At 67.4% G+C, this 12,640-nt stretch overlaps 1 protein-coding gene across 3 annotated transcripts; it reads right to left on the bottom strand.

The window, feature by feature from the left end:
• Window positions 1-409: 409 nt before the first annotated feature.
• Window positions 410-8,337, bottom strand: LOC131574398 (dynactin subunit 2-like). Of its 3 annotated transcripts, XM_058828854.1 has the most exons (15): window positions 8,334-8,337; window positions 8,248-8,291; window positions 6,687-6,755; window positions 3,682-3,778; window positions 3,513-3,574; window positions 2,267-2,365; window positions 1,964-2,124; window positions 1,703-1,850; window positions 1,523-1,600; window positions 1,403-1,441; window positions 1,247-1,324; window positions 1,059-1,130; window positions 840-942; window positions 672-763; window positions 410-583 (listed from the first exon to the last, which is right to left on the bottom strand). In XM_058828854.1, exons 2-15 carry the CDS (start codon window positions 8,281-8,283, stop codon window positions 497-499), a joined length of 1,221 nt encoding a protein of 406 aa, XP_058684837.1. In that variant the 5' UTR covers window positions 8,284-8,291; window positions 8,334-8,337; the 3' UTR covers window positions 410-496. The 3 variants fall into 3 exon arrangements, with proteins under 3 accessions (XP_058684837.1, XP_058684836.1, XP_058684838.1); XM_058828853.1 differs by having other exon boundaries at window positions 8,248-8,337; XM_058828855.1 differs by having other exon boundaries at window positions 411-583; window positions 1,535-1,600; window positions 8,248-8,336.
• Window positions 8,338-12,640: the final 4,303 nt, after the last annotated feature.

The raw sequence follows: 12,640 nt of genomic DNA, 5'->3' as shown, positions 1-12,640 counted from the left end.
CTGCAGAACCGGTGTGAGGGGCCTGGGGGAGCAGGGCTGGAGACACACCTGAGACCCCCCCCCCCCCTCATCTTTGGGGTCCAGCTGGCCCCCAGCCCCTCATCCCTGTGGGGGTCCTGGCCCCAACAGGTTCGCCCCATGTCCACGCCAATCCCAGCACCCCACCCCGGTTCGGGGGGGCCCTGCTCCTGCCCCCCCATCAGAGATGCTGACACACATTTGGAGCTGAGCTGTTTATTGGGGTATGGGGGGACCAGAGACCCCGAGACCCACACATGGACACGGAGCACGGGGCAGGGATGACCCCCCATGGGGACTGAGGGGTGCAGAGACCCCAGTGGGGACAGGGACAGAGGATGTGCTGGGGGGGTCAAGCCAGGGTATTTACAAGCAGCAGCTGGGACCTGTGGGGGGGGGGGGTCACAGGGCCCAGGGGGTCGTGGGGGGGGCCCGAGGAAGTCCTCAGGGGACCCCCAGGGGGTGTCCTGGGGTCTCGTCACTTCTGCAGCCGCTTGATGCGGGCATCGATGTCGGCAAAGTTGTCCTCGACGATGGCCAGGTTGTCCTTCATCGTCTTCTGCACCTGGAGGAGGGAGCAAGTGGGGTTGGGGTGACGGGGGGCAGGTGAGGACCCTGGGGCCAGGGGTGAGTGGGGGGCTGGGGGGACCCACCTCAGCCAACAGCACCGCGTTGTCCTTGAGAGCCCCCGCGATCTCCTGCTGTGTCGTGTCCAGGTGCACCAGCACCTGCCCGAACTGGGTGGCTGGAGGGGGACACACCTGAGTGCTGGGGAGGGCAGTGACTCCCAGCGGGTGTCCCTGAGCTCCCCCCGCCCTCACCTTGCTCGTGCAGGTCCCGCAGGGTCACCAGGCGCTGCACCACGTCGGGCAGGGCACTGGCCACAGCGTCCCAGCTCTGCAGCGTCTCGTACAGCTGGTGGATCTGGGGGGCAGCAGGGGGGCAGCAGATGGGGGGGTCAGTGCAGCCTGGGGGGGTCAGCGCAGCCTGGGGGGATTCATTTGGATCCCCCCGCGGCCTCTGGGCCCCACAGCCCATACCTTGCTCTGGGTGTCAGCGTCCTGCACTGTGGCCTTGTGCTTGGCGATCTCGTTCACCTTCCCCAGGACGCTCTGGTGTGGGGGAAGAAAGAGACCCCAAATCCAGCAGTGGGCCCCCAAATCCAGGAGTGTCCCCCAATTTCAGCAGTGTCCCCCAATTTCAGCAGTGCCCTCCCAGTGCCCCTCACCTGCAGCCGAGCCTCCACCTGGTCCAGCACAGCCACATCCAGAACGTTCACCTTGGCCTGCAGCACCTGCACCGTGTCCTGGGGAGGGGGGGACAGGTGAGGAACAGTGCTGGGGGCAGGGCAGGGGTGCTCCCAAACCCCCCTTGCCCAACTCACCATGAGGCTGGAGCCCTTCAGCCCCACCAGCAGTGGGTTCTGTGGGGGGAAACAGTGTCAGTGGGGCAGGGGAAGGCAGATAAAGGATGGGGCAGGAGGGAGGCAGGGCAGCCCCCTCACCTGGGCGCTCACCTGGCTGTCAGGCTCACACCTCATGGCCGCCTCCAGCTGTGCCAGACGTTTCTCCAGCTCTGACACCTGTGGGGTTTGGGGTGAGGTGCAGGGATTGCAGTGTGGGGCTGGTCCCAGGTGTGGTGCTCCCTCACAGGATGCCCCGGGGGGCAGCAGCCCCCCACTCACCTTGGCAGACTGGGCAAACTGGTCCTGCTCCGGCCTCCAGTAGAGCTCGAAGGTGACGGCATCGCCGGCAGGGACGGGGCCCCGCGCAGGGCCCTTCCCCGGAGTGGTTTTGCTGCATTTGGCCACCTCCAGCTGCTGCAGCAGCCGCCTGGGGACAGGCAGGAGGGGACAAGGTGGGCACGGGGACAAGGTGGGCAGGGTCCCTGTCCCAGCCCCACAGGGACACTGCCACGCCCCCTTAGGGTCCTGTCCCCCACTCACTTGGCCAGGGCACCCTCGGGGTCAGCGAAGTCGACGGTGGCACCAGGGCCCAGCACCTTCTCCAGGTGGGAGCTGAGCAGCTGCTGCTTCAGCACCTCCACCTGCCTGGCCAGGGCCATGGGCGTGAGCTCCTCCTCAGCCCCCGACTCCTTCACCGAGCTCTGGGGGGACACACAGGGCCCGTGTCACCCCAGGACACACTCTGGGACAGGTGGGAGCTCACCTGGGGCAGGTGGCTGCTCACCTGCACACCCAGGTGCTCTGTCAACCCCAAGCCCTGCCCCAGGACAAGTGGGAGCTCACCTGGATCTGCTCCACATCCCGGAGCAGCTCCTGCACCTCGTGCTGCAACCGCTGGAATCGCTGCTGTGGCGTCTCCTTGGCACCAAGACCCTCACCCAGCTGTGGGAGGAATGTGTCAGGCGGCTCACGGGGGGCCAGGGGGCTCACACTGGGTCAGGGCAGCTCATGGGATGTTGAAGGGGTCATGGTGCTTCAGGGGTCTCAAAGGGGATCAGGTGTCTCATGGGGTGCTCAGAGATCTCACAGGGGGTCAGGGATCTCACAGAGTTCAGGGGTCTGAGATGGCTCAGGGGTCTCATGGGGGCTCAGGGGGTTCACAGGTGCTGGCAGCACCTGGCACCAAGCAGAAGGAGCAGGTGAGCCCTGCAGGGACAGGTCAGAGCAGCCTCAAGTGACAGAACCTCAGGTGACACCTAAAGAGAACCTGATGGGGTCAATGGGGCAGGGCAGGAGCAACCCAGGAGAGTCCTGAACCCACAGGGAGAAGGGCTGCACTGGAGCTCATCTTCATCCTAATGGAGCTCCCCATCTCCATCCTCATGAAGCTCATCTTCACCCCCATGGAGCTCTTGGGCCGGCATGGAGGGAGATGGCCTGGCCTGATGAGCCACAGTGACCAGACCTGGGGACACAGGTGTCACCCCCCTCCAAGCAGTCCAAGAAGGAGCCAGGTGACCCTCAGTCACCTTCTCCCCTTTGACCCTGGGTGACAGGGACTGCAGCCCACCCTGAGCCCCCTGTGAGGGTCCTGAGGAACCAGAAGAACCAGGACAGCCTGGGGAATTGTGGTGACTGAACTTCACAGGCTCAGTGAGGGGACAGGCAGGACCCTGCTTGGTGAGAACAGACGCCAGCACCAGGACATGTGGGGGGTACCCAGGAAAGTCCTGGGGATCCTGGGGGACATCCAGCTGAACTTGAGCCAGCCAGAACCATCCTGGGAACCCCAGGCCCACCCCCAGATCCATCCTGGGACCTCAGCTCCATCCAGGACTTGGTGACCAGCGCTGCCTTGAGCATCCTCAGAGACCCGTGGTTGGGACAGGGACTCCCAGCACGGCAGACTGGGATGGACTGGGCAGAGACCAGCACGGTGCTGCCATGGTGCTGGTGGAGCTGGCACATGGCTCCTGTGAGGCATGGCCAGGGGCTGCAGCAGGTGACCCCGGGGATCTCATGGGACCTGAGGCATACAGGGGTGTCCCAGGCAGTCCCAGGGAGGAGGGGGTGTCCCTTGCCCACTCACCATCTCATACTCTCCAGCCTCGTAACCTGTCGTCCGTGTCCGGCCGATGCGGTCAGAGAAATCTGCATGAGGGAGAGCCAAGACCCAGCAAATCACGGGGGGCTCAGCCCTTTGTGGGTCCCCTGGCCCATCCTCAGCCTGCCCACCCCCTCTGAGCCCCCCAGCTCACCCACACCCTCGGTGCCCAGGCGCTTGTCCCGGAACTTCTCGTAGGCAGCGTTGGGGTTGATGATCAGGTGCTCCACGCTGGTGCTGCTCAGCTCCTCCTGCACACGGAGCCACGTCAGGGACAGGGACAGGCACACGGCGCTCCCCAGACTGCCACCACCACCCCCAGCACACACAGGGATGGGGATGAGGGGCCCCAGGGCTGCCACCACCCCCAGCACACGGCATGGGCAGGGATGGGGGGGCGCTGGCCCCCAGTACAGCACCCAGCGAGAGCTCTGCTGGCAGTGATGTGGCACGTCCCCAAGGGTCCAGGGTGGGGACATCACATCCCCACACTGGCCTGGTCCCATGGGGAGGTACCCTCAAGAGTCCAGAGTGGGGACATCAGACCCCAGCTTGGCCCAGCATGGTGACACTGGACCGTGGTCCAGCCCGGCCCAGCAGGCAGGGGACCCCCAGGGGCCATGTCGGGACTCTGGACCCCTGGCCTGGCCCAGCCCAGCTCAGGGACTCCCAAAGTTCAACCTACCCCAAACTGTGGAACATTCCAGCAGCCCCTGGGAAGGACCAGGACCCACCGCTGGTCTCTCCAGGGTGACCCCTGTCCCCGTGGGACTGTCACTGTCCCCCAGGTGTGTTTTGGCAGGACAACCTCCTCCCAGGGAGTCCCCCGGCCCCCTGGGGCTGTCACTGCCCTCCTTTCAGGCTGATCTCCCCCAGGGAGCCGGGGGGTTGTAGGGCCCCAGACCCCCAGACCAAGGTGCCGTGCCCTGTGCCAGGCAGGGTGGGCACAGCTCTTGTGTCTGGGCTCCCCTCACTCCCTGCTGCCATCAAGGGGGTCCCCAGCTCAGCAGGGTTCTGGGGGGGACCCAAAGGACCCCCATGTGGCCCCTCTCCAGCCCCTCCCGGCTCTGGCCCGGCTGGTTTCAGGGAGCCCCGGTTTGCTGTGGGGAGTGAGAGCGGCGGGAGCAGCGCTGGCAGCGTTAGGGGGCTGCGGTGGGTGGCAGCGGGTGACAGTGGCTGAGGGACAGTGACAGCGGCCGGGAGACGGGCGCTTACCAGCTCCTGGCGTTTCCCAGAGGTGAGAAAGTCAGAGCAAGGTTAGAGAGGGGAGAGAGAGACAAAATCCGCGTTAGAAGGTCCGGCCCGGGCCCGCCGCCCCCCGAGGGCTGGGGACCCCTGCGGGATGGGCACCCCCGCGGGACAGGGAACCCCATGGGATGGGGACCCCCGGGGGCTGGGCACCCCTGCAGGGTGAGGGGCAGTGGGACAGACCCGGGGCAGCTGGGTACGGGGGCAGCAGCCCTGGAGGGGAGCAGGATGTGGCCAGAGTTTTGGGGAGCGCCCCATAACTCCCCCCAGGAGTTCTGGCTCTTCCCCGGGGGGGGGAACGTGAGTGGAGCCAGGGGCTCCCCCCCAGGACCCCAACTGTGACTCAGTGGGACCCCAGGGCCCCCAGGGAGCCTCTGAAGGGCCATGAGCTGCCCCAGCCCAGCAGCCGCCCCATGCAATGCTGGCAGCAGCGAGGGGGCTCAGCACGGGCCCCCCAATGCCCAGGCAGCGTCCCCAGGGCAGTGAGACCCAGCCCGGGGGTCCTTGGGGGTCCCGGGGGTCCCAAGGCCAGGAGGGCAGTGCAGGCAGCAGACAGAGGATGCAGAGGGCAAGGCAGAGCTGGGGAGGGGCAGCACAGGGCACCCCAAAACCCCCAGTGCAGCAGGGGGAGCCCTGAGGGAACAGCGCTGGGACCCCCATGCACATGCAGCAGTGCCCCCCATGCACCCCAAAGCAGGGCCACGCTTACTTGTGCAAACTGAGTCCAGGCCAGGCGGGAGCGGGGGGGAAGCGGGGGGAGCCCTGGTCAGTTTGGGGGGCTCCCTGAGTGGGAGGAAGGACCCCTCAAAACCCCAGAGCTGGTGAAAGGTTCCCCGAGGCAGGGGGGGCTCAGGACCCTCCAGCCCTCTCCCCCTGCCACAGCAGGGGCCACACGTCACCTCACGATTTTGTCTCCACTTTTTTTTTTTTTTTGCCTGTTTCAGCCCATCTTGCTGCTTTGGCTCTCACAGGGGTGGGTCTCTTTGAGCCCCTCAGGATTTGGGGGTACCTGGTGGGCCCCTGCTCTGTGCCAGGGACCTGTGCCAATCTCCCAGACCCCAAAAGCACCAATGGGACCAATGGTACAGGGTGGTTGCACCCCCAAGGCCTGGCACCCCCTCACTGTCTTGGGGAGCACTGAGTCACCCCTTGGGCTGTGACCCCTGAACCCCCATTGTCCTCCCCAGCACATCTGGGGGTCACCCCATGGCCCTGGGGGTCCTCTCTGCCACGTGGCGCCAAGGACAGACCCCTGTGTGCCCCCATCCCTGTGGGTCCCTTGTACCCCATGAGGACAGAATCCAGTGTCACCCCCTGGGCCCTGGGGGTCCTTCAGGCCCCTCGATGATGGAGCTCTGTGTCACTCCACACTCCGGGGGTCCCCTGAGGATGGAGCCCTCTGTCACTCCACACTGAAATCCCTGCACAGCCGCTCCCAAGAATGGCCTTAGCCAGGTCAGGGACCCCCCAGTATTCAGAGCAGGTTTAGGGGGTTCCCCTTGATCCTCTTGGGGTGGGGTTGGGGAACTGGCAGCCCCCTTCCTCTAGGGGGCAAGGACAGCAAGGACAGGGACACCCAGCCTGTGTGGGGGAGGCTGTGTCCTGCTCTTCCCTTCCTGCCCCCCAAAGCACAGCCAGGGAGGGGGATGGGGGGGCTACGTGCCACTGTAGGGGACATTGTCACCGTGGGCAGGACATGTCACCGTGGGGGCTCTTTGGGACTGTGGGGGAACACTGTCCCTGTGGGGGGACATTGTCACCGTGGGGGTGATGTGTCACTGTGTGGGATGTGGTGCTGCTGGTGCGTGAGGGGTGGGAGCCGGTTCCCTGCCATGCTGCCGGTCCTGGGCGGGTCCCAGGGGGTCCCAGGGGTCCGGTCCAGCTGTTGCTCCCCCACTGGCCAGGCCTTACCGCCTCGAACTCGGCCTGGTCATCCTCGGGCAGGTCACTGGTCTCGTACACATCGGGCTCGTTCCGGGCCTGTGGCACCATGGGCTGTGCTGGGACCCCCACCCGGCCCTGACCCCCCCAGCAGCTCCCTGCCCCCCACACCTCATCCCCATGGGTGTCTCCGATGTTCCACTTCTCTCTCTGGACATCGCAATGTCCCCACACCCCTCGCTGACTCCCCCATTCCCCCTTCAAACACCCCAATGTCCCCCAACATCCCCGACTCTGCCCATCCCCTGACCTCCCCCAGTTCTGTGTCCCAATTCCCACAGTCACCCCAAACATCCCGGGGTGCTCCCAGCGCCCCAGGGATCCGTGTTCCCCCCACAACAGACCCACAGACAGACCTCCCTCACCCAGAGCTCCTGGCACCCCAAGCCCCCTCCCCAGCCCCAGCTCCCTCCCATTCCTACAGACACCCCAAATGTTGCCAACCCCCACAACCCCTTGACCTCTCCACTCACCCCCAGATCTTTTCAGACTTACAACCCCTCAGATCCCCAAATCCCCCTGGTGCCAGACTCCATCAGTCACCCCAATCTCAGACCCCCCATATTGACTTGATCCCCCCAGCCCCTCAGCCGGCCTGACCCCCTCAGACCCCTCAGGACCCCTGATCCCCCCGATCCCCTCGGACCCCCCGATCCCCTCGGACCCCTCAGACCACCTCAGGAGCCCTGATCCCCCCGATCCCCTCGGACCCCCCGATCCCCTCGGACCCCCCCCGATCCCCTCGGACTCCCCGATCCCCTCGGACCCCTCAGACCACCTCAGGAGCCCTGATCCCCCCGATCCCCTCGGACCCCCCCGATCCCCTCGGACTCCCCCGATCCCCTCGGACCCCCCGATCCCCTCGGACCCCCGCAGCCCCCGCCAGTTCCCACGGATTTCTGAATTCCTGCGGGTTCCCCCCGGATCCTCTCACCATCCTGAGACACCCCTGCAGCACCCTCAGATCCCTTTGACCCTCTCTGACTCCTCGGAGCCTCTCAGAGCCGCCCTTCTCCGACCTCCCCAGCCCCTCCATACCCCGCAGGTCCCCTCACTGTTCCGAGACCCCCGGCCCCCTCAGCCCCCCCAGATCCCCTCAGGTCCCCTCACTGTTCCGAGACCCCCTGGCCCCCTCAGCCCCCCCAGATCCCCTCAGGTCCCCTCACTGTTCCGAGACCCCCCGGCCCCCTCAGCCCCCCCAGATCCCCTCAGGTCCCCTCACTGTTCCGAGACCCCCCGGCCCCTCAGCCCCCCAGATCCCCTCAGGTCCCCTCACTGTTCCGAGACCCCCCGGCCCCCTCAGCCCCCCAGATCCCCTCAGGTCCTCATTCTCTCCCAGGGCCCTTATCCCACCTGAGTCCCCCGATCCCCGCAGCACCCCCTCAGACCCCCGATCCTCCCTGATCCCCCCGGCCGTCCCGATCCTCTCAGACCCCTCAGTACCCCCGGGGCCCTCATCTCCTCAGACCCCCTGAGGCCTCCTACACCCCCTCACACCCCGGCCTCCTCCCCGGCCCGGGCCCTCACTCACGATGCCGGGCAGGTCGGCGTACTTGGGGTCGGCCATGGCGGGGGGCGGTACAGGGGGGTCGGTAACGGGGGGTTGGTAACGGGGGGTCGGTAACGGGGGGTCGGTAACGGTGGGTCGGTAATGGGGGGGTCGGTAACGGGGGGTCGGTAATGGGGGGTCGGTAACGGGGGGTCGGTAATGGGGGGTCGGTAACGGGGGGTCGGTAATGGGGGGTCGGTAATGGGGGGTCGGTAACGGGGGGTCGGTGCCGGGGGGTCCCGGAACGGCAGCGCAGGGCCGGGGCGGGGCCGATCTCGCGAGAACGACGCGGGGCGGTGCGAGAGGCGAGAGCGCAGGGGCGGACCCGGGGGGCGGGGCCTGGATGGGCGTGGCCTCACAGGGCGGGGCCGGGGCGGGGCCAGGGCGGGTCTGGGGGCGGGGCCTTGGCGGGCAGACGGAGCGGGGGTGGCACTGAGGGGACAATGGGGTGGGACAGGGGACACACGGACACGGCGCGGGTCACGGGGGGTACAAGGGGGACACACCGGGGGTGACCACGGGGATACACGCGGGGGGGAACGGGGGGCGACACAGGGGTGACACAGAGGGGAACACACGGCTTGGGGCACACGGGGACACGCACGGGGTGCACGGGGTTCAGATGTGGGGACACACGAGGGGACACGGCGAGACACACGGAGACACACGGGGGCACACAGTGGGGGTACTCCCGGGGGACACGGGAGGACACAGGAGGGGCACAAGGATGGGGGGGCACGGTGGGAACACGGGGGGACACTCAGGGCAGAGTCACGGGTGGGGGCACAGGGAGCACGCACAGGCCGGGTGGCACTGAGGGGCACCCATGGGGGGACGGCGCTTTTTACCAGCGGGAGACCCCAGGGCTCAGCTCCGGACGGTCCCCCCCGGTGTGTTTGGGGGGTCACATGGAGGGGTGGGGGTCACCAGGCCGGGCAGAGTCCCCAGTGTGCGGGGGGGATGAGTCAGGGCCACTGCGTTCCCGCGGGGGGGGGAAACTGAGCAGGGAGCCCGGGGGAGGCTGGCCCTGAGCCGACCCCCTGCCCACCCCCGCCCGGTCCTGCTCCCCCCGCCGTGAATCAGCACTTTGGGGGGGTCCATTCCCAGGGCTGATTCCCCCCCCTCCAATTCCGTCCACCTTAAGAGCCGCGGGCGGCTCCACCTTAAGGCGGGGGAGGGGGCGCTGGGGGGCGGCCCCCCACCCCCCGGTCCCGGGGCTGCAGTGGCGACAGCAGCGGTCACAGGAGCGGCGACAGCGGCAGCTGCGGAGCGTCAGCCCCGCCCGGCGCCGCCTCCCGCATCCTGCAGCCCGCAACCTGCATCCCTGAGCAGCATCCTGCATCCCGCAGCGCGGGCAGCATCCTGCATCCCTGGGTACCACCCCGCATCCCTGGGTACCACCCTGCAGTGCTGAGCAGCATCCCGCATCCCCGGCAGCATCCTGAGCCCTTGGGTACCGCCCGGCATCTCTGAGCAACACCCCGCATCTCTGGGTACCACCCGGGCAGCATCCTGCATCCTTGGGCATCATCCTGCATCTCTGAGCAGCATCCTCGGCCACCGCTCGGCATCCCCGGGTACCGTCCTGCACCCCGGTGCCACCTGAGCCTCAGGCTGTGAGCAGCACCCCGGGTGACACCCCCCGCCCCCGAGCACCAGCCGCCCCCTTGGCCCCCCTTCTCGACGCCCCCCGACCCCCGCCATGGCCGAGCCCAGCTCCGAGTGCAGCATCAAGGTTCTGTGCCGGTTCCGGCCCCTCAACCAGGCCGAGATCCTGCGGGGGGACAAGTTCCTGCCCGTGTTCCAGGGGGACGACAGCGTGGTGGTGGGGGTGAGTCAGCGCGGGGGGCGCGGGGGAGGGGGATGGGGGGGGGGGTGTCCGGTATCCCAGTTTGGGGGGTGACTGTCCGGAGTGGGGTCACTGTCGCTTGGGGACAGAACCTGTTTCGGGGGGGAAGCGGTCCTGGGTGTGGCCACTGCCCCCCGGGACTCTGCCCATGCCCCCCTTCCCCTCCGCCCCCCCCATTTCCGAGGCTCCCGGCACTCCCAGTTTGCCCAGTGCCGGGGGGGGGGGGGGGGGGGTGTTTACAGTGAGCGGAAACGCCCTGACCCCCGGGGGGGCACGATCGGGGGGGGGTTGCCGCAGATCCCCCCCTCCCCCTCGCGCTGCGGCCCTGCCCTTTGTTAGGGGGCTCATCCGGGGGGCGTCTGGGGCCCCCAAAATATCGCCACCCCCTGCCCCTCCAAAACGGCCCCCCCCTTGCTCGGGAGGGGCTGGGGGGGGGGGAAGCGATGGTCCCTGGGGGGACAACGGGGTGTGGGTGCGGGGGGGGTCCGTGGATGGGGGTCCGTGGGTGTTGGGGGGGGTCTGTGGCCGGGGGGTATCATTGAATGCGGGGGTCCGTGGATTTGGGGTCCGTGGGTGCTGGGGGGGTGTGGGGGGGGATCTGTGGATGGGGGCCCGTGGGTGCTGCAGGGGGGGGTCTGTGGATAGGTGGGGTCCGTGGATGGGGGGGTCCGTGGATGGGGGGTCGGTGGTGCGGGGGGGGGGGTCCGTGGATGGGGGGTCGGTGGGTGCGGGGGGGGGTCCGTGGATGGGGGGTCCGTAGATGGGGGGGTCTGTGAATAGGTGGGGTCCGTGGATGGGGAGTCTGTGAATAGGTGGGGTCCGTAGATGGGGGGTCTGTGAATAGGTGGGGTCCGTGGCCGGGGGGTGTCGCGGTGCGGCTCTGCCGGCGCAATGCGGGGGGAAGGAGGGTTGCGGGTGCGGGGGGAGTTGCAGGGGTGGCGGTGCGGGGTGGGGGTGCGGGTTCGGGCTGGGGGGATGCGGGGGCAGTGCAGAAGGGGGTGCGGGGGGTGCGGAGAGGTTGCGTGACCGGCGGCGGGCGGGGCCGCGGTGCTGCGGCGGCTGCGGGGAGCCGGGGGGGCCGGGAAGAGCGGGGGCGCGGGCTGTTGTCGCCGGCTGTCCCCATGTCCGTGTGTCCCCATGAACGTGTGTCCGTGTGTCCCCATGAACGTGTGACCCCATGAACATGTGTCCGTGTGACCCCATGTCCGTGTGTCCCCGTGTCCGTGTGTCCCCATGTCTGTGTGACCCCCATGTCCGTGTGTCCCCATGTCTGTGTGTCCGTGCGTCTGTGTGACCCCATGTCCGTGTGTCCCCATGTCCGTGTGACCCCATGAACGTGTGTCCCCGTGTCCATGTGTCTCCGTGTGTCTCCATGTCCGTGTGTCCGTGTGTCCGTGTGTCCCCGTGTCCATGTGTCCCCATGTCCGTGTGTCCCCATGTCTGTGTGTCCGTGTGTCCCCGTGTCCGTGTGTCCCCATGTCCATGTGTCCCCATGTCTGTGTGTCCGTGTGTCCCCGTGTCCGTGTGTCCCCATGTCCATGTGTCCCCATGTCTGTGTGTCCGTGTGTCCCGTGTCCGTGTGTCCCCATGTCCGTGTGTCCCCATGTCTGTGTGTCCGTGTGTCCCCGTGTCCGTGTGTCCCCATGTCCATGTGTCCCCATGTCTGTGTGTCCCCATGTCTGTGTGTCCGTGTGTCCCCATGTCGGTGTGTCCCCATGTCCCCATGTCCGTGTGTCCCCATGTCCGTGTGTCCGTGTGTCCCCATGTCCATGTGTCCCCATGTCGGTGTGTCCGTGTGTCCCCGTGTCCATGTGTCCCCATGTCCGTGTGTCCCCATGTCTGTGTGTCCCCATGTCTGTGTGTCCCCGTGTCCGTGTGTCCGTGTGTCCCCATGTCCGTGTGCCCCCATGTCCCCATGTCTGTGTGTCCGTGTGTCCCCGTGTCCGTGTGTCCCCGGCTCAGCACCAGGGCCGGGACAGCTCCCGGGGTAGGGTGGGGTGTTCGCAGGGGCTGGGGGAGTCTCCGGGGGTCTCTGGGCGTGTAGGGGGGTCTGGGGGTGTCCGACTGGCGATGGGGGGCTGAGGGATCTATGGGCGACCCGGGGGGGTGCTTGGGGATATCGGGGGGTCTAAGGGGGTTTGTAGAGGGATGAGGGCTTTGTGGGAGGTTTGGGGGGGCAGGCTGAAGGATTTGGGGGATCTGTGGGGTCAATACGGGGACTGGGAGGTCTGTAGGGGTGTATGGGGGTCTATAGAGGCCTATAGGGCTCTGAGGGGTCCTAAAAACCACAGGTTTTATGGGGGCTAAGACAGTCCATGGGAGCTGGGGGGTCTGGAGGGGTCTGTGGAGGCTGGAAGGGTCTGTGGGGGTCTGTAGGGTGGTTGAGGTGCCTATGGGGGGCTGTGGGGGTCTGTGGAGAGCTGGGGGGCTGTGGTTATCTATATGGAGGCCAAGGGGTCTGTGGGGGTCTATGGGGAGCCTCTGGGGGTCTTTGGGGGAGCTGAGTGTTCTGTGCTGGTGTATGGA

Source organism: Poecile atricapillus, unplaced genomic scaffold (assembly GCF_030490865.1).
Source record: "Poecile atricapillus isolate bPoeAtr1 unplaced genomic scaffold, bPoeAtr1.hap1 scaffold_289, whole genome shotgun sequence".
NCBI lineage: Eukaryota > Metazoa > Chordata > Aves > Passeriformes > Paridae > Poecile > Poecile atricapillus.
This window is presented reverse-complemented; position numbering and strand designations above follow the sequence as displayed.

Coding starts and splice junctions, on each gene's coding strand:
- LOC131574398 (XM_058828853.1), bottom strand. CDS start 8,283: ATGGCCGACCCCAAGTACGCCGACCTGCCCGGCATC. Junction 3,575..3,681: donor CCTGGGCACCGAGGGTGTGG/GTGAGCTGGGGG, acceptor TCCCTCATGCAG/ATTTCTCTGACCGCATCGGC. Junction 764..839: donor GCGGGACCTGCACGAGCAAG/GTGAGGGCGGGG, acceptor GTCCCCCTCCAG/CCACCCAGTTCGGGCAGGTG.